Consider the following 20,831-nt stretch of genomic DNA (forward strand, 5'->3'; position numbering starts at 1 on the left):
AAAAAAAAAAAATATAGAAAATTTTGTCAAAATTTTATTTGCATAAAAGATGTTGTCAAAATTTTATTTCAATAGAAAATTTTGTCAAAATTTTATTTGCATAGATGATGTTGTCAAAATGTTATTTACATAAAAGATGTTGTCAAAATTTTATTTTTATAGAAAATTTTGTAAAAATTTTATTTCTATAAAAAATGTTGTCAACATTTTATGTCTATAACAATTTTTTTTTCGTCTTTGTCTATGATGCAAAATATGTCATCAACATATTTAGTCAGAAATCTTGGCTTTTTTGAGAGTTTATTCATTGGGTCGTCTAATAATAATAATTTTATTTCTATAAAAAATGTTGTCAAAATTTTATGTCTATAGCAATTTTTTCAAAATTTTATGTCTATAGAAAATTTTCTCAAAATTTTATTTTTATAAAAAAAAATATTTCTATAGAACATTTCTCAAAATCTTATTTCTATAGAAAATTTTGTCAAAATTTTATTTCTACAGAAAATTTTGTCAACATTTGACTTCTATAGAAAATTTTATCAAAATTTTCCCTCTTATTACTGAGTGCTGCCCAACTTCTCTCTTATTACTGAGTGCTGCCCGATTCCATGTTTCGCTCAATGACAAGGGACCTCGTTTTTATGGCCGAGTCCGAACGGCGTTTCACATTGTAGTGAAACCACTTAGAGAAACTTTGAAAGACTCAGAAATGTTAACAGCATTACTGATGGACCCTTTGTATGCAAGGTGGGCGTGCTAACCATTGCACCATGGTGGCTCCCCCTAAGAAATGCACGTAAACAAGTGTTCGACTATCGTCTATCGCTATGGTTATATTTGTACACTTAGTTGGAGAATTGCTTTCTTCTTATTCCTCCTTTATGTACTCTCACGGGTCTTCTAGAACTTGGACCCGTTTGGAACAAAACCGATCACAGAAGATAAACACCTAGATTTGCATATAGAGTACATCATGGGTTTTTACTATCTCCTCTGCTGGTGGTGTCATGGGAATTCCCACCTGCGTATCTGTAAAAGAATATTGATCATGCGAAATGGATCGGAGTAAAGGTGAAGTTTGTATATCTAGGGATTGAGGTGGTGTTAAGAAGGGATTACCAATAACTGGTGATGAAGAGTTATTGGTAATTGTTATAGGCTGATTTGGATACAGTGGATAATGCATCGTCATATTAGGGGTTCTTATATTCCAATGTTCTCTTTGATCCATACTTTGCTGTTCTAAAGATGCTGGCGAAGGATAATTCAATACATGCTCTCTGATCTGAGATGTAGGATATCTGGGAAAGGAGTGTTCCATTTGATGTCTTGGAGAGTGAATTTGTGAATCTGGAGGATAAAGTCTGTGTGGACTTATGGAGGCAGTTGGACCTTGGGGAGCGAATAAGTTCGGGGAATTGATTGTATGAGTTGTATTAGGATAGTTACTGGCTATTACAGAGTGGCTTAGGTGAGATTCAGCTGAATATTTCGAGGTATTGTTAGTTCTTACAGAATGATGTGAAGATATCTCCGTGGGATATAGTAAAATTGAAGATGTTTGATATAATGGATAATTCGAGTATAGTTCTTCCTGATATTTAATATTAACTAAGGAAGGAGCGTGATATTCCCTACTGCCTCCAACGGAATGATTCGAGATAGATGTATTAGGCTGTTGATTATGGACTTTTGCTAAAGATGGATTGCCATTGGGTTTTTTAAAATCTACCTTAGACGGATAAATTTTCCGTAGGTGCTTGCCAGTTGCCTTTTTGGTCTTTCCCTTTGATGTGGATTTCTCTGGAACGATGGCCATGTGGGCATTTTGTATATTGCGAATTTTTTTATGTAAACTATCTCCGATATCAGAAACAAAAGGCGAAGGAGATGACGAGGGGGATTTCGATATATGGCCTATGGCTAAGAGATTTTCATTTCTCTCAACTACTGCAGATTGTTTCAATGATCTTCTTTGTTTACAGGAATATTGAATAACTGAAGTCGCACGAGTGTGTGGTCCCAGTGGGCGCTCTATCAAATTGGACTTTCTAGTGGGACTTTCTTGCAAACACTGGCGTAAACTCGATGACTTCGAATTAACGGCAATTGCAGAAGATTGAGGATGCGAAAGGCCATGGATGTGTTCAGTAGCTAAAGCGTTTGCATTAGCCAATTCTGGATCTTGGGAATGTGCGGCTGGTACCCCCTCTCCCTGGCCACAAAAATTCGGGGCCATGGTAGAATATTCAGGAATTGAAGGGGCATGTATATATTGATGGTTGTGTTGGGAAGATAAGGCGTTTGCATTGTTACCCAATTCTGCATCTAGGGAATGCGTTGAAGGTCTTACTCCTGTCTGGCCACTAAAATTCGCCATGGAATTTGTTTGTGGTTGTTGTATTATTCGTATGATAGCATCTCTTTTTGTGTGAATTGAATTTTCACAATTATGTCTAAAGTCATGATCAAAAATATTTCGGTGGTTGTGTTCATTAGTTACAATCAGTGGCATTTTCATTTCTACATACTCCGAAGGTTCTTGCGATCGTGTCCGTTTACTCTGCCAATTTATTTTCGTTTGATGTATTTGCCGATCTGTGTCTTCATCATTTGTACGAAGAGATATTTGCGAGTCAGGTCGAGAATGATGGCATTGAGACACTGGAGATGATTCCGATAAAGATGTCGAAGGACAAACTTCCGTACGGGAACTTGACATACAATCACGGATGTCTATTTTAATTTCCGCCGAAGTCAGGAGTAAATTTGATGGATTTGCCGAAGAATGAAGTAATGACTCTTGATGGTTGTGTTCATTATTGAAGATATTTGGAATACTTAAGTCTCGATTTGGAGGTTTTGACCCTGGAATAATCAATTTTGGATTTTGAGGTCTTGTCTCTGGAATATTCAAGTTTGGTCTCGGATCAAGTATTGAAGATCTTGTCACCTCAGTTTGTCCCAAAATATTTTCTTGGCGGTTTTCATTATATAAAAAATTTGGAATATTTAACTGAACATTCTGGGAAATCTTTTGTGTGTCATCTACTGATTGGATCACCGAATCCTCTTTTGATTCATTACAATTTTCAGATCCAGGTCTAGAATGGTGAGTTTGCGGCAATGGCGATGATTTAAATGGATTTTCGTTGGATATCGAAGCATAATCTCCCGTAAATAGACTCGAACCCAAATTTGAATTTTCATAATTGTTTTCGGCCAAAGTCTGATGTAAGTCCGATGGCATATTAATTCCCCCGGATGTTTGAGGATACTCCATCGTATGTGCTGGATTTTCTATCACATATGGCCTTTCTAGAGATTCCATGAAACATTGAAGTAATTCAGTAGTTTGAAATTTCAAAATTTGTCGAGGCATTTCGGGTGTTTCAATTTTTACTACAAGATCTGCAGCAGGTGGATGTTTGGCCATAAGAATATTTAAAATTTTTCTATAAAAAAGAAGAGAAATCTTTAGCTCAGTTTAATGTAAGAACACTGCTAATTAAATACAAGTTTAAATAAAATAAATTAAATTAAACGATGCAGCTGAGCTCAGGCTACAATCGGGGTGGCAGGTGGTGGGTCACTGGACGACCTCTAAAGTCAGCTGTGAAAGGGAGTGATGCCCCCGTGGACTCCCGAATCAAACACGGAGAATATAAGAATGACATTGATACGGAATTACGAATATGGACTATGATTTGAACTATGGATCAGAATAGAAAAAACGAACCGAGAGGTAAGACATTCGGTAACCTGAGTACCTGGGAGTGACATTTCAGGGAAATGGCTTTCAGAATAATGTCCAACTGTCCCCGTCCAGTTAAATCTCTGGAAGGGCAAGGAGAACGCTCTGTGTCACGCCAATATTAAGTTGGTACGACATCCTGACCTGGCTGTGAACACAAGTACCCATAAGGTCTTGTGTCAACCCCCGCGAGGACCTTACTGCTTGAATATAGACCCTCGGTGTTATTTCAAAGGGCAACTACGTTATCGGACACATATAATGGCTACAAGTTGAAAGGGAGCTAGCATCAATCTTTAGAGGCAGGTCTAGGATAATGCGGTCGCCGGTACACACAAAAAATTTTTTTTGATTCAATCACGAAATTAATTGATCCAATTAATTTTTAATTGAAATGTCTTCAATCACAGAAATGATAGTATCAATTAAAAAATTAATTGAAGGTCAATTAAAAAGTTAATTGATCCAATTAAAAAATTAATTGATACTATTATTTTTGTGATTGATTTTTGTTTCAATTAAAAAAGTTGTTGAATCAATTAAATTTTTAATTGAATATTTTTTAAAACTCAATTAAAATTTTAATTGGGAAATTTTTCGTGAAATTTTTTTGTGTGTAAAGACGACGTATCACCGACTCGGTAATTGCTAGTGCGGGAGAGGCTGGTATAGTTATCCCACGTAAGAAATAAAATTTTGACAAAATTTTCTATAGAAATAAAATTTTGACAAAATTTTCTGTAGAAATAAAATTTTGACAAAATTTTCTATAGAAATAACATTTTGAGAAAATCGTCTATAGAATAATTTTCTATAGAAATAAAATTTTTACAAAATTTTCAATAGAAATAAAATTTTGACAAAATTTTGATTCAAAGTAAAGATTTTAAATTTTGGTAAATTTGTGATAAAACTTTTCTTAAAATTGTGGCAGATTATTTTTGGCACGAGTGGCAGCCGTGATTACAGCTTGCCAAAACATGAATTCATTATGAAAATTAGAAAATCAAAACGGAGTCTGCGAGATAGATGGACTACTTTATGTTATCGGTAACTAACCGAACCATGGCAGAGAAAGGCGGGAAGCCTGAATATTGAGAAGGATACATTAGGATACCCCAACACTTCAGACCCCCAAGAACAAGCGAAGTGTATTCCACCAAAAATAGACCGAACGAAGTGTTGGCACCCCTGAGGGTAAATAACGGGCACAGTTATGCGGACTTTTTGAGAAGTTTTAGGGATAAGGTGAATCCAAGGGATGGCAATTCAAACTGTTCTAAAGACTAAGACTGGCTTCATTCTCTTATTAATGGGAAAAGGAGGAGACAAAGAATTGTAATGAAATGCTGTCAAAGTTTATGCCCAAACCTTACCTTTGTTCCGTCTCGAAGAGTTCAATTTCCATATAGGTTTTCTCCAAAAATGTGGAAAAATCATTTATGGAATCCTGAATGCAGCGAAGATCATCACATATATTTGTGTCCATGACATTGTTGTAAGGATTCAGAATAGTTTGAAATTTTCGAACCTCTTCAAGAGATTCATTAAAGCTATAAATATGTCTGTTGATTTCCGAGGATATGTGAGGCCGGTAATAGGAATCACTACCGGCCTCACGTTCAGGTCTAACATATCTCAGCTTATTCACATCACAAGCGGGTGAAAATAAAGGTTTGCATGGTGTAATATTAGAAGATGATAAACTTCCATTGGTAGAGTTGATAGGATTTGAACTTGGTAGTGGCTTTTCAAAGCTGGAATATTCCTCATGCTTTGTAGCACCTTCTTTTGCATTTGCCTTAGGCATATTGGAACTGTTTTGTTTCTCAGCCCTGTTAATGTCCTTAGTTTTAGGGCTTATATCATCTACCAATTCAATTTCCTCCGGATTCGAAATAATTTCTAAGCCCATATTTTTGAGTATTTCTTCTATTTGATCATCCCTTATAGCTTCCATTTCCGTCATTGAGGTACTTCTTAGAGCGGGCCTTGTCTTCTCATCTGGCATATTTTTGATTTTGGTCTGAATACTATTTCTTGTAAAGTCTTTTTGCAATTCCATTCGATACTTTTCTATATTCGTTGGTTTTAGTTTACATTTATCTTCTGACTTTCGAATGGCACGCTTCAATTTGAATTTTACTCTCTCTAAAGTATTCGACGTACTTCTTGCTAATACTTCTGGTGATTTCGGGGTAATTTCTAATTTAGTCTCAGTGGATTTTATGTTATTTGGTGTTTGTTTGCATAAAGGATTTCTAGAGGAAATCCATGGAAACTTTGATGACTGTATGGGTACTTTCTGAAAGAGGGAAATTTTTAAAATGTAAGTTTGATAAATAATGAAATTGTTAAAGGTGGTGAATTCCAATCAGCTGACATGATTGCAATCAAAATAATATTTCTGTGGAAAATTTTGTCAATATTTGATTTCTATAGAAAATGTTGTCAAAATTGTATTACTATAGAAAAATTTGTCAAAATTTTATTTATATATAAAAATTTTGTCAACATTTTATTTCCATAGAAAATTTTGTCAAAATTGTATTTATATATAAAAATTGTGTCAACATTTTATTTCTATAGACAAATTTGGTAAAAATTTATTTCTATAGAAAAATTTGGCAAAATTTTTTTCTATAGAACATTTTGTCAATTTTTTTTCTATAGAACAAGTTGTCGAAATTGTATTTTCATAGAAAGTTTTGTTAACATTTTATTTCTATGGAGAATTTAAGCAAAATTAATTTTCTATAGAAAATTTTGTCAAATTTTCTATGCCCAAATAAATTTGACAAACATTCTTTTCCTCTGTTGGTTAAGCTACACTTGTAGTTTAGTCAATGCATGGTTTTAAGCTGAAATCAAAAACAACAAAATTTTTATTTCCATAGAAAATTTTGTCAATATTTTATGTCCATAGAAAATTTTTGCCAAAATTTTATTTCTATAGAGAAAAATTTCCATAGAAATAAAATTTTGAGAAAATTTTCTATAGCAATAAAATTTTTAGAACATTGTCTATAAAAATAAAATTTTGAGAAAATTTTCTGTAGAAATAAAATTTTGCAAAATAAGATTTTGTTGTTGGGTACACGGACGAAAAAGAATGTTTTTTCATATGTTTGGGTGTAAAAAATAATATGTTTGGAACTCAAATTTCTTAACACAATATTATTAAGTGCAAGCATATAATATTCATAAACTAGCATAACATGTTTGGACATATATGTTAATATGTTATGTTTGGGACATAAAATGTTTGTAAATATAATATGCTTAGCAACATATATTATAAACATATGTGTGTTTAGAAAGAGAGACCGATAGAGTATGTTGCAAGTAAAAGAATGGAAGTAGAGGTGTACACGTGAGAAATCTTATTCACGCACACTCACGCACGATATTGTATGGTAGGACTCACGCTCACGCACGCTCACGAAAAGAAAATTTGTACCCACATTTTATTTCCATAGAAAATTTTGTCAAAATTGTATTTATATATAAAAATTTTGTCAACATTTTATTTCTATAGAAAAATTTGGCAAAAATTTATTTCTATAGAAAAATTTGGCAAATTTTTTTTCTATAGAACTTTTTGTCAATTTTTTTTTCTATAGAACAATTTGTCGAAATTGTAAATCTTATTCACGCACACTCACGCACGATATTTTTTGGTAGGACTCACGCTCACGCACGTTCACGAAAAGAAAATTTGTACTCACGCACGAAAATATTTTAAATGTCGTGACTCACGAAAAATATCGTGACTCACGAAAAATATCGTGACTCACGAAAAATGTCGTGACTCACGAATAATTTTATGAGTAATTTACCTATAGAATAGAGGTATGCACGTGACACGAAATTGTCGTGACTCGTGAAAATGTCCGTGATTCGTGCGTCAGTGGTGAGCACGCTCATGAAAACAGTGTGCGTGAGCGTGATTAACAAACCAAAATGACATGCGTGAGCGTGAGTCACGAAAATAATATCTTCGTGTGTGTGCGTGAGTAACGAATTACACTCACTAAAATATTCCTGCTCTCCAACATAAAACGCTTAAGAGTTAAATTCAATTAATATTTTAGTGACACACTCTCGATTTTAATAATGCTCATGTTTTCAGACACTTCGGTAAGGTAAATTAATTATAAAATTATTCGTGAGTCACGACATTTTTCGTGAGTCACGACGTTTTCGTGCGTGAGTGTGCGTGAGTACAAATTTTCTTTTCGTGAGTGTGCGTGAGTCCTACCAAAAAATATCGTGCGTGAGTATAATTTTTCAGTCGTGAGTGTGCGTGAGCGTGAGTAAACTATTACTCACGTGCACACCTCTACTATAGAACCTGACTGGAAATATGAGTATGATTAAAATCGAAAGCGTTATAAAACTTTTAACACTTAGGATGTCACTAAAATTATATATGAATTGAATTCGTAAGCATTTTATGTTCGTAAGTCACCGTGGTGCAATGGTTAGCATGCCCGCCTTGCATACACAAGGTCGTGGGTTCGATTCCAGCTTCGACCGAACACCACAAAGTTTTTCAGCGGTGGATTATCCCACCTCAGTAATGCTGGTGACATTTCTGAGTGTTTCAAAGCTTCTCTAAGTGGTTTCACTGCAATGTGGAACGCCGCTCGAACTCGGCTATAAAAAGGAGGATGACAAGGGCATCAACATGGAATCGGGCAGCACTCAGTGATAAGAGAGAAGTTCACCACTGTGGTATCACAATGGACTGAATATTCTAAGTGAGCCTGATACATCGGGCTGCCACATAACCTAACCTAACCTAACCTATGTTCGTAAGCGGGATTATTTTCGTGAGCGTGTTTTTCCAAATTCGTTACTCACGCACACTGACAAAGATACAATTTTCGTGACTCACGCTCACGCACGACAATTGTTTGGTTAATCACGCTCACACACAACTCACGCGTGAGTCACGAAAATTTTCGTGAGTCACGACAATTTCGTGTCACGTGCACACCTCTAAATGGAAGTAACCAAATGGCGCCTTAAAAACCTATATACGCAAAGAAAATTTTATTAATTTTTTTTCTACCAGTGTATGCCTAAGGTGAAACATAATATGTTTGAACAATACAAACAATATTTTGTTTGGACCAATCCTTAAAATATATATGCTTGAAGCAAAATGTGTTTGGGGTATATGTTACAGAAGCGGTTTTTTTTTGAGGGTGTAGTTTTTTTGGTAAGATTTTCTCCAACTTTTGGTAGATTATTTTTGGTTTGATTAAGCCGTTTTCGTTCTTCAGGCTCACTAGCTCCCACAAATAAAGGTGGTCGACGCATAAAACCCAGTATAGGATGGGGGAATATTAACATTGCCATTCCGTTTGTAACACATCGAAATATTGCTCTAAGACCCCATAAAGTATATATATTCTGGGTCGTGGTGAAATTCTGAGTCGATCTGAGCATGTCCGTCCGTCCGTCCGTCTGTTGAAATCACGCTAACTTCCGAACGAAACAAACTATCGACTTGAAACTTGGCACAAGTAGTTGCTATTGATGTAGGTCGGATGGTATTGCAAATGGGCCATATCGGTCCACTTTTACGTATAGCCCCCATATAAACGGACCCCCAAATTTGGCTTGCGAGGCCTCTAGGAAAAGCAAATTTCATCCGATCCGGCTGAAATTTGGTACATGGTGTTAGTATATGGTCTCTAGCAACCATGCAAAAATTGGTCCACATCGGTCAATAATTATATATAGCCCCCATATAAACCGATCACCAGATTTGACCTCCGGAGCCTCTTGGAAGACCAAAATTCATCTGATTCAGTTGAAATTTGGTACGTGGTGTTAATATATGGCCTCAAACTCCCATGCAAAAATTGGTCGATATCGGTCCATAATTGTATATAGGCCCCATATGAATCGATCCCCAGATTTGACCTCCAGAGCCCCTTGGAAGAGCAAAATTCTTCCCATTCGGTTGAAATTTGGTACGTGATGTTAGTATATGGTATCCAACAACCATGCATGAATTGGTTCCTATCGGTCCATAATTATATATAGCTCCCATATAAACCGATCCCCAGCTTTGACCTCCGATGCCTTTTGAGAAGCAAAATTCATCCGACCTGCTTGAAATTTGGTACGTGGTGGTAGTATATGATATTTAACATCCATGCCAAAAGTGGTCCATATCAGTCCATAATCATACATAGCCCCATATAAACCGATCCCGAGATTTGGTTTTGGAGCCTCTTGGAGGAGCAAATTTCATCGGAGTGAGTTGAAATTTGGTACATTGTGCTAGTATATAGTCGTTAACAACCATGCCTAACTAGGTCCATATCGGTCTATAGTTATATATGGCTTTAGATAAATCGATCCCCAGTCACACAAAAATTGGTCCATATCAAGTTCATAATTGTATATAGCCCCCATATAAGCGACCCCCATATTTCAATGCTGGATACCTTGCCACCGGTATCCATGGTGGAGGGTACATAAGATTCGGCCTGGCCGAACTTACGGCCGTATATACTTGTTTTTTTTTTTTTTGCAAATTATAATGTTACCATTCACAGAGGAAGAAATGTCACTCAAATAGAGGTATCAAAATGATAACGATCCGAAAATACAGCCAAATGTGGCGGAGTGGTTGAAGCATAACGATATTAATGTCTTGAAGTGGCCAGTCCTATCACCAGATCTCAATCCCATAAAGATGATATTGTAGATCGTACGGTTAATCGCGATAATTCCAGAAATACGGACGATCTTTTCCGACAAGTGGAAATAACATGGAATGCCATAGCCAGAGCATGTGTTCTCAGACAGATGTACGGACGAACAGATGGATATTGGCTAGATCGACTCAGGGCTATCTCTGAGAAATTTTGTCATATGTGCCTCGTCTCCTTCTGGGAGTTATAAACATATGCACTTAACTTATAATACCATGTTCCACGGTGTGGCGCAGGCTATAACGTCAATGATTTAGAATAGAATAGAATTAATTGGGTAAAATACCACAAGTAATTGCAGATATCAGTCACGTAGATGGCTGAAGGGGTTCACTTGTAAAACTTACCGGAATGAAAATGCTGCTTTTTAATGTTGATTTTATTTTTCGTGCAGATTCACTGAAAAAAAAAATGGATAATAAAATTAGTCTCTTTATACACTGCAAAAAATATTTATGTTAGTTTAAAGAAGGAAAACAAAGCTGTAGTACGAAAACATTTTGTTGGCAGGCCGCGAGCGACGGACCTCACCTCTGGAGTATATTTCTGGTATCCATGTTTCGTGTAATGTGATTTGGTTATGGAACTGGAAAACTCTACCAGAAATGCGACTACAACAGGGGACTGCCTCAAGGAGGTGTGATATCGCCTTTATTATGGTTTGAAATTCTGACTTTTCTGCACAACAAAGGGATAAAAATTGTCGGGTATAGGTATGATATTGTTATAATGGTGTCAGGCAAATTTCTGGACACGATCTCTGATATATTGAGTAAGACTTTCCAAATACTATACGACTGGGCAAGGAACTGTGGTTTGGGTATTAACTAATGCTAGTTCTCTTCACAATTACAAGGAACGAGGTTGACTCAAAATAGGCTAAGTATTTGGGAGTTGTCTTAGATTCCAGAATAAACTGGCTAAAAAATACAGCAGTTCGTCTAAAGAAGACCTACGTGGCACTGTATGCGTGCAAGCTGGTTGGGGAATGAAGCCCTCCCTCTATCACTGGCTGTTTATAGCAGTTACAAGACCAATAGCTACCCACAGAAATGTCGAAAGCCTTTGAAATCGGGCAGCACTCAATGATAAGAGAGAAGTTCCCTACTGTGGTATCACAATGGACTGAATAGTCTAAGTGAGCCTGATACATCGGGCTGTCACCTAACCTAACCCAACCCATGGATGCCACATCTGCTGGACTGGGTTACTAACTAATCGGATATATAGAATAGAGGTGTGCGCGTGAATCACATGAGTCGTGATCAAAATCCAAAGCAACTCTCGTGAATGGGACTAAAATAAATATGTCGTGCGTGAATAAAATTTCTGCAAAATCACGCTCACGAAAAAATCAAGATTTAAATCCTACTCGTATGTTAACTACAATTAATTTAGCTCTCGATCTATATACTATTTTTAAATTTTGTTACCTTTGCTGATTTCCCTTTGGAAAATGTCGTCAGTCTTGTGAATTTGTCGTGAATCGTGCGCTAGAGTGAGTCTTTAAAAGTAGTTCGTGCATGAGTACTGGCTTTCATTTCGTGAATGTCCGTGAGTGGGATTGGGTACCACACGTATCGTGTATGAGCGTGCGTGAATAAACATTTTGCTTCGTGAATGCGCGTGAGTGAAATTTCAGTCACGCGCACACCTCTAATATTGAAAATTCAACAGAATAAACAGGACGCTGCTTATTTATATGCCTAATGCAATGAGAACAACGGTCATCGCGTATTACAGGCACACAAAACTCGTTGCTTCAGTTGGGCAAGATATGAGGACAGACTATATGGCGACTCAGCATGTATATGAGGACATGTTGAAATCGATTATATCAAGTATAGATGATTGAGAAGAAAGGCGCATACATTTGAATTTATTGTGAAGAGTTGGGAATTAGAGGGAGCCATATACACGCAAAGAAAAAAACGTTTGGAAAACGTGTACCGAAAACGTTTTTCTTGTGTTAGAGTTTTTTGAATTGCTTCGAAAATTTTAAACTTTTATCACCAAAAAATTCGTTTGTTACAAAATTTTTATTTTTTCAATAAAAAAAAGTTATTTTTGAAACAACACACAGTCCATTTCGTTTATATCAAACACTGTTCTTTTCTGACTTTAGGTCTTTAATAAGACACATTTTACAGTTCAAAATTTAATATAGTACAATGTAATGTTGAAATTTTTTTCGGAATCTTCCGAACATATCTGGAATATATGTAAAAAACAATAAAAAAACTTTGGTCGAAGCAGGGATCGAACCCACGACCCTTGGCATGCAAGTCGAACGTAGCAACCACTGCTCCACGGTGTCAAACTAAATGTTTGTTTCTGTTAAATAAACTTTGTTTATTCGGTTCGTGGGCGCCGCAAGCTATGCTATATAAATATAACTTATATGGAAAATTATCTATTGACCATAACAGGTACATAGCTCAGTGCTTAGTGTGTTGGCTTACAAAGTGCATGGTCCGCGGTTCGATTCTCCGTCCAGGCGAAAGGTAAACAAATTTAAAAAATTTATAAAATCGTATAATTTCTTCTAGATTGTTGGTATTACAGGAAAAGGTGTTAGGAACTAAAAAACATCGTGGATGTGAGAAAGATGTAAGGGAAAATGCAATTAGCAAGAAAACATTTTTTGAGCTAGTCTTTATGAAGTTGTTTTAACATCCTGGAAAAGAATAAACGTTTATCACAAAAAGTATATACTTTTCTTCCAAATACACTTCCCTACAGCGAATAGCAAATGAGAAACGAACTTTGTTTGTCTAAAATTTCGTTTTGGAGGAAAGAATTATTTTTTTGCGTGTAAGATGGACATCGGATGCAGAAGGCGGAGGTATTCGTCATTTCAAAAACTGATATTCAGAAGCGCTATCACCTCTCAAGTGGAGAACTACGGACATGGAGGCCATTCCAAAACTGATATTTAGAAGCACTATCAGCTCTCACGTGGAGGACTACGGACCTGGAGGCTACGGAAGACTCTTACCATTTTCTGTGCCATTCTCCGGCATTATAATTTAGAAGAAACAAGAAACCGTCAAAATAAATGCCGCGAAATGTCTTTAAAAGACAGCATTGAAGCCCTGTGCAGATAAACATTTCGGCCGCATACCGTGGACGTTCGACAGGACTCAGCCAACCAATAATGCCGTTGCGAACGTTTTTCCTCGTTTTTCCTGTCTTCGTATCTTTACAGGATATGATGAGGACTTTGGGTCTCTTCGGAAGGTTGCGACAAGTTGATATGGGACGAACAGAACCGTAGGTTAGGTTAGAGTAGTGGCAGCCCGATTTTATTTCAGGCTCATTTAGACTATTCAGTCCATTGTGATACCACATTTATTAAAAATACTTATTACATATGGGCAATTTTAGTTCTTTTTTGCGGTTGAACAAACCTGATTAAACCAACTTGATTGTTCCAAAAACATTAGCACAATACCTAGATTAACATTTTCCAGGTCAGCCAGTGATCTGAATTAAATGCCCCTAAAATTCGATAGAGGTGTTAAACTGATTCCTTTTCCTTCGTATGTATGAGCTTGCAGGAAGCCAGAGGCTAGAGGTAGTTTCTAGCCTTGCTAACTCATTCGCTTCGCAGTTTACTGGTATGTTGCTATGACCAGGCACACATATTAGATGTATATTGTACTGAGCAACAAAGGATTTTATTGCAGCTTGACAGCAATCGTAGGAAATACGAAAATCTGATGGCATTGAACATACAGGAATTGAGGCGATTAATTGGCACTATAACTGGACATAACGCACTTGGAAAACATAGGGTAAGAATAGGCCTTAATGACTATGACATTTTCAGATAGTGTCTGGACCCGGAAGTTACGGAAGACTCGTATTACTTCCTGTGTCAGTGTCTAACATTATCCACATACTGGACTCCTTTTTCTTTCAGGCTTTCACCTATCTGCGAAAGTGTAGCTTAAGGAACATACTCGCCTTCGTCAGGGCTTCTGGTTGGATGTTTTAAGCAACTTTAAAAAATACGGATAAATGGAAGTTCTTGAGCGATTTTAAAGGAGACCACCTTACGGAGAAGAAGCTGAGAAAATTTCCTCAAGGAATCACAATGGATCTACCTAAAATGGTCTAAGGGCATCAACCTGTATACTTTCATCATGGCTTATGGATGAAAGACCTAGAAAACTCGATTGAAAACGCAAATATAATGGGATCAATCCTGAATCCTGGCGGAGAAAGATGGATGAAGTAGAAGAAAGAAACTACTATAAGGAATTACAATGGACTAATATGGTCTAAGTGGAAACCAAATTCCTTTTTTGCGGATTGGTGTCATCCTCTATAATCTAACCTAACCTAAACTATGTTGATTATATTAATGGGTAAATGAATCCACCATCCTCCTTCTTAATTCATTTTATATTTTCTGAACAATTCAAGTCAATCAGTTCAGTTTCATTTATAAAAGCTGTCAAAGGGGAAGTCTCCTCCCTATTCTTGTAGATACCAAACTGAGTTCTCTTAAAAAGAGGAGCGTTTCAGCCACCCTGTATACACGCAAAAACATGTTTGAACACGGTTACCGCATCCATTTAATGCTTATCCAGAACATGTAATTGTCGCGAAAACCATGTATTTTGTCTTTGTTAAAATAATTTCGAGCAGAGAAAAATGTATGCTGGCAATAAGCATTTAAATGGTTCCCAAATGCCGCAAACATGTTATATTATTTAAATGATAGAATTTGAGACCATTGCATGGTCGGGAAAATCATATACCTGACTATTCAATTTTTCGACTTTTTTCCAGGGTAAAAGTATGGCCATTACATGGCCATAAAGATCGTGTACATTTTTTTCGTGACCATTTATTTTCTAACTTTTTTGCTGCGATCAAATCAAAACACGACGCGTCAGTCGTGTTTCGATTGTTGCTTGGAATAAACTGAGAATTCGGAATTACTGTGTTTTGTGTTAATGTATTTATTCAGAAGTGGCACGTGCTTTTATGTGAACACAAAAAAGGGAAGTATAATTGAAAAAAAAATTACCTGTTTTTGTTCTACATTTTGCAATAGGGTATCATTTATTTTTATTTGCAGTTACATGATGTCTGCGTTTGTACATTTGATGGGCACGAAGTAAATATGGAATGATTACTTATTGTTGAAATTGAACCAAAATAGAGTGTGTAAAAATATGTGATGTTTGCTTGCTTGCGCGACATTATAAATACAAATAAACAATGAATTAGTTCATAAATAAATAAAAACAAGTATATACGGCCGTAAGTTCGGCCAGGCCGAATCTTATGTACCCTCCACCATGGATTGCGTAGAAACTTCTACGAAAGACTGTCATCCACAATCGAATTACTTGGGTTGTGGTATCATATACTATCACCACGTACCAAATTTCGAGCAGATCGGATGAATTTTTTTCCCCTAAAGGCACCGGAGGTCAAATCTGAGGATGAGTTTATATGGGAACCATATACAATAATGGACTAATAGGAACCAATTCCTGCATGGTTGTTGGATACCATATAATAATATCACGTACCAAATTTCAACCGAATGGGAAGAATTTTGCTCTTCCAACGGGCTCTGGAGGTCAAATCTTGGGATCGGTTTATATGGGGCCTATATATAATTATGGACCGATACCGACTAATTTTTGCATGGGAGTTTGAGGCCATATATTAACACCACGTACCAAATTTCAACTGAATCAGATGAATTTTGGTCTTCCAAGAGGCTCCGGAGGTCAAATCTGGTGATCGGTTTATATGGGGGCTATATATAATTGTGGACCGATGTGGACCAATTTTTGCATGGATGTTAGAGGCCATATACTAACACCAACTACCAAATTTCAGCCGGATCGGATGAAATTTGCTTCTCTTAGAGGCCTCGCAAGCCAAATCGGGGGATCGGTTTATATGGGGGCTATATATAATTATTGACCGATGTGAACCAATTTTTGCATGGTTGTTAGAGACCATATACTAACACCATGTACCAAATTTCAGCCGGATCGGATGAAATTTGCTTCTCTTAGAGGCCTCGCAAGCCAAATCGGGGGATCGGTTTATATGGGGGCTATATATAATTATGGACCGATATGGACCAATTTTTGCATGGTTGTTAGAGACCATATACTAACACCATGTACCAAATTTCAGCCGGATCGGATGAAATTTGCTTCTCTTAGAGGCCTCGCAAGCCAAATCGGGGGATCGGTTTATATGGGGGCTATATATAATTATGGACCGATGTGGACCAATTTTTGCATGGTTGTTAGAGACCATATACTAACACCATGTTCCAAATTTCAGCCGGATCGGATGAAATTTGCTTCTCTTAGAGGCCTCGCAAGCCAAATTTGGGGGTCCGTTTATATGGGGGCTATACGTAAAAGTGGACCGATATGGCCCATTTTCAATACCATCCGACCTACATCAATAACAACTACTTGTGCCAAGTTTCAAGTCGATAGCTTGTTTCGTTCGGAAGTTAGCGTGATTTCAACAGACGGACGGACGGACGGACGGACGGACGGACGGACATGCTCAGATCGACTCAGAATTTCACCACGACCCAGAATATATATACTTTATGGGGTCTTAGAGCAATATTTCGATGTGTTACAAACGGAATGACAAAGTTAATATACCCCCCATCCTATGGTGGAGGGTATAACAAATAAATAAAGTTAATTTTGTGTTTTCTTTTCTCAAGTGGCGTCCTTTTTTCGACGACGAAAAAGTTCTTTTCATAAAGATCAAAACATTTTAGGTTGTGACCATGTTCTTTTAACTGGAAGAAAAACATTTTTGACGAACACCATAACATTTTAGATTGTGACCATTGTCTTTAGATTCAAACAAAATTCTTTTTATCAATATAATAACATTTTAGATGAGGACAATTTTATGTTTCTTCGAACTATGTTCACTGAGCCAACATAATTGCAGGTGAAAATGTTACATGGTCGCCGCAAAAATAGCTCCTATCATATTATGTTGCTCTTCGAATATGATAGTGACAATCATGTTTCTTCTCTGCGTGTACCATTGTCTTATTTTGAAATTATTAAAATTTGAAGGGTACATGAATTTCGGTCCAAAGAAGCCGCTTTACAGTACAATAAAGGTAAATAGAAATTTTCGACTGTTCCATTTAAATGTCGATAGGTAAATCAATAATTTTTATACCCTCCACCATAGGATGGGGGTATATTAACTTTGTCATTCCGTTTGTAACACATCGAAATATTGCTCTAAGACCCCAAAAAGTATATATATATATTCTGGGTCGTGGTGAAATTCTGAGTCGATATGAGCATGTCCGTCCGTCCGCCCTTCCGTCCGTCCGTCCGTCTGTTGAAATCACGATAACTTCCGAACGAAACAAGCTATCGACTTGAAACTTGGCACAAGTAGTTGTTATTGATGTAGGTCGGATGGTATTGCAAGTGGGCCATATTGGTCCACTTTTACCCATATAAACGGACCCCCAAATTTGGCTTGTGATTGCTCTAAGACAAACAAATTTCATCCAATCCGGTTGAAATTTGGTACATGGTGTTAGTATATGGTCTCTAACAAACATGCAAAAATTGGTCCATATCGGTCCACTTTTACGTATAGCCCCCATATAAACGGACCCCCAAATTTGGCTTGCGGAGCCTCTAAGAGAACCAAATTTCATCCGATCGGGCTGAAATTTGGTACATGGTGTTGGTATATGGTCTCTAACAACCATGCAAAAATTGGTCCACATCAGTCCATAATTATATATAGCCCCCATATAAACCGATCCACCGATTTGGCTTGCGGAGCCTCTAAGAGAACCAAATTTCATCCGATCCGGCTGAAATTTGGTACATGGTGTTGGTATATGTTCTCTAATGACCATGCATGGTCCACATCGGCCCATAATTATATATACCCCCCATATAAACCGATCCCCAGATTTGACCTCCGGAGCCTCTTAGAGGAGCAAAAGTCATCCGATCCGATTGAAATTTGGTACGTGGTGTTAGAATGTGGTCTCTAAGAAACACGCAAGAATTGGTCCATATCGGTCCATAATTATATATAGCCCCCATATAAACCGTTCCCCAGATTTGATCCCCGGATCCTCTTGGAGGAGCAAAATTCATCCGATCCGGTTGAAATTTGGAACATGGTGTTAGAATGTGGTCTCTAAGAAACACGCAAGAATTGGTCCATATCGGTCCATAATTATATATAGCCCCCATATAAACCGTTTCCCAGATTTGATCTCCGGAGCCTCTTGGAGGAGCAAAATTCATCCGATCCGGTTGAAATTTGCAACGTGATGTTAGTATAAGGCCGCTAATAACCATGCCAAAATTGGTCCGTATCGGTCTATAGTTATATATAGCCGATCCCCAATCACACAAAAATTGGTCCATATCGGTTCATAATCATGGTTTCCAGCCAAAAATAATCTACCAAAATTTTATTTTTATAGAAAACATTGTCAAAATGTTATTTCTATAGAAAATTTTGTCAAAATTTTATTTTGTCAAAATTTTATTTCTATAGAAACTTTAAACTTAATTATATACGTATTTAATCGGCCTTTTTAGTTTAATATATACCACGTATGGACTATGTGGTATATATTACGGTGTTAGGAAGTTTTAAGATACCTTGCCATCGGCAAGTGTTACCGCAACCCAAGTAAATCGATTGTGGATGACAGTCTTCAGTAGAAGTTTCTACGCAATCCATGGTGGAGGGTACATAAGCTTCGGCCTGGCCGAACTTACGGCCGTATATACTTGTTTTTCATTAAAGAATTTTAATTTTATTTTGGCATTTTTGGAAAAAAAATCGGAAAAATTTTTTTCCGAGGACAAGAGCCAAAAGAAATACTGGCAATACTGCATTCAAGAGGCATTAGAATGAGAAATTGGCCACAAATGTGGCTATAACAAAGGCCGACCACCACAGCTCTCCCAAGATAAACTAATCTAGATTGGGATAAGGCGAAACATTTCATTCAGTACAATTAAATCGTTAAGAATTGGGAAAGAATCCAAAAAACAGAATTAGTGCTATTATTTTGCCCACAACTATTCATACATGAGTATATTAATAAGTTACAATTAGAATACATAATATAATTCCTGGGCTTATAGTGCAATAACTTGGGGGTGGGGGCTAAGTCAATGTAGATTTCTTCCTCCAAAATAGTTTTTCGATACTTACTTGGCTTTGGAATGTCTAGCCTCCAAACTTAGACATTTAGATTTATTGAGATGCGTCCGTGATTCACTATTGTTGCCCATTGTTGAGTCCAACTGTGTTTTTGCAATATCCATGCTTTTGTTTATAGAATTATTCTTATCATTAAAATGTTTTAAAAACAAACTAAAAATCTTTTTTTGTTTAGATATTGCTGCTAATGCTATTGCTCTTTAGTTTCAATGAGGCTTTTGGGTTCTTAATGCGGCGTTGTTGCTCTTTCAAACTCTCAATTTATTGTGTGCTCTGGAATCTACTCGTACAGAACGTTTTTCACATTTCAAAATCATTCATTCGCTCTACTCTCCACTTTGACCAATCTTAAGAAACGAACGAGAAACCATGGGAATATAGACGATCATGTCTGTCCATCTGTGGGACCTTCTCTTTGCATATGCTTTCCTGATGAGTTTGAATGTGTGCGTGTGTGTACGAGTGTGTTAGCTCAAGTGGCTTTGAGTGTATGGATTTGATTACAATAACACTTTTTCCTTCTACCCGGGATTCTTTTGTGGTTTTGTTTATACCCAAAAAAAATTGTTCTTTTCTACAAAAGGAAGATTTTAAGAAATAATTTAATTTAAGTTACTTATAGTTTACTATAATTTAATTTATGATATATTATTTTATTTTTTGTTTTATTTTATTGTAGTTTATTTTATTTTATTTTAGTTTATTAAATTTTTTATTTAATTTAATTTAATTGGTTAATTAATTTCAATGAAACAAATTAAATAAAAAATTAATTCACATTAATATTATGTGACATTTTTGTATTTATTTCTTTACGCGAGTAATATTTTTTCGTAGTTTCTTACAGTCATCTATTTATGCTGAATTAATAGTTTTATTTATTTTACTATATCCTATTTTAAAGTGTTGTGGCAATTATTGGGCCTTAAATCCTTCCTACTTTCTTTTTAAAGAACGACTATTGCAGCCTAACGAAACTTTTGCTTTCACATTTGAATAAAAACTAATATTGGGAGTTGTGTCCCTATTTCTTATGCCTGCGTTGGATAACATTCTGTCTATTGCTGCAAAAAGGACACGTCAGCACGATATTA

At 36.4% G+C, this 20,831-nt stretch overlaps 1 protein-coding gene across 1 annotated transcript; it reads right to left on the reverse strand.

The window, feature by feature from the left end:
- Positions 1-510: 510 nt before the first annotated feature.
- Positions 511-20,205, reverse strand: LOC142236452 (uncharacterized). Its single transcript, XM_075307675.1, has 4 exons — positions 19,729-20,205; positions 10,842-10,893; positions 5,134-6,062; positions 511-3,458 (listed from the first exon to the last, which is right to left on the reverse strand). The coding sequence occupies exons 1-4, from the start codon at positions 19,839-19,841 to the stop codon at positions 953-955; spliced, it is 3,600 nt and encodes a 1,199-aa protein (XP_075163790.1). The 5' UTR covers positions 19,842-20,205; the 3' UTR covers positions 511-952.
- Positions 20,206-20,831: the final 626 nt, after the last annotated feature.

This window comes from Haematobia irritans, chromosome 4 (genome assembly GCF_050003625.1).
Source record: "Haematobia irritans isolate KBUSLIRL chromosome 4, ASM5000362v1, whole genome shotgun sequence".
NCBI classification, from domain to species: domain Eukaryota; kingdom Metazoa; phylum Arthropoda; class Insecta; order Diptera; family Muscidae; genus Haematobia; species Haematobia irritans.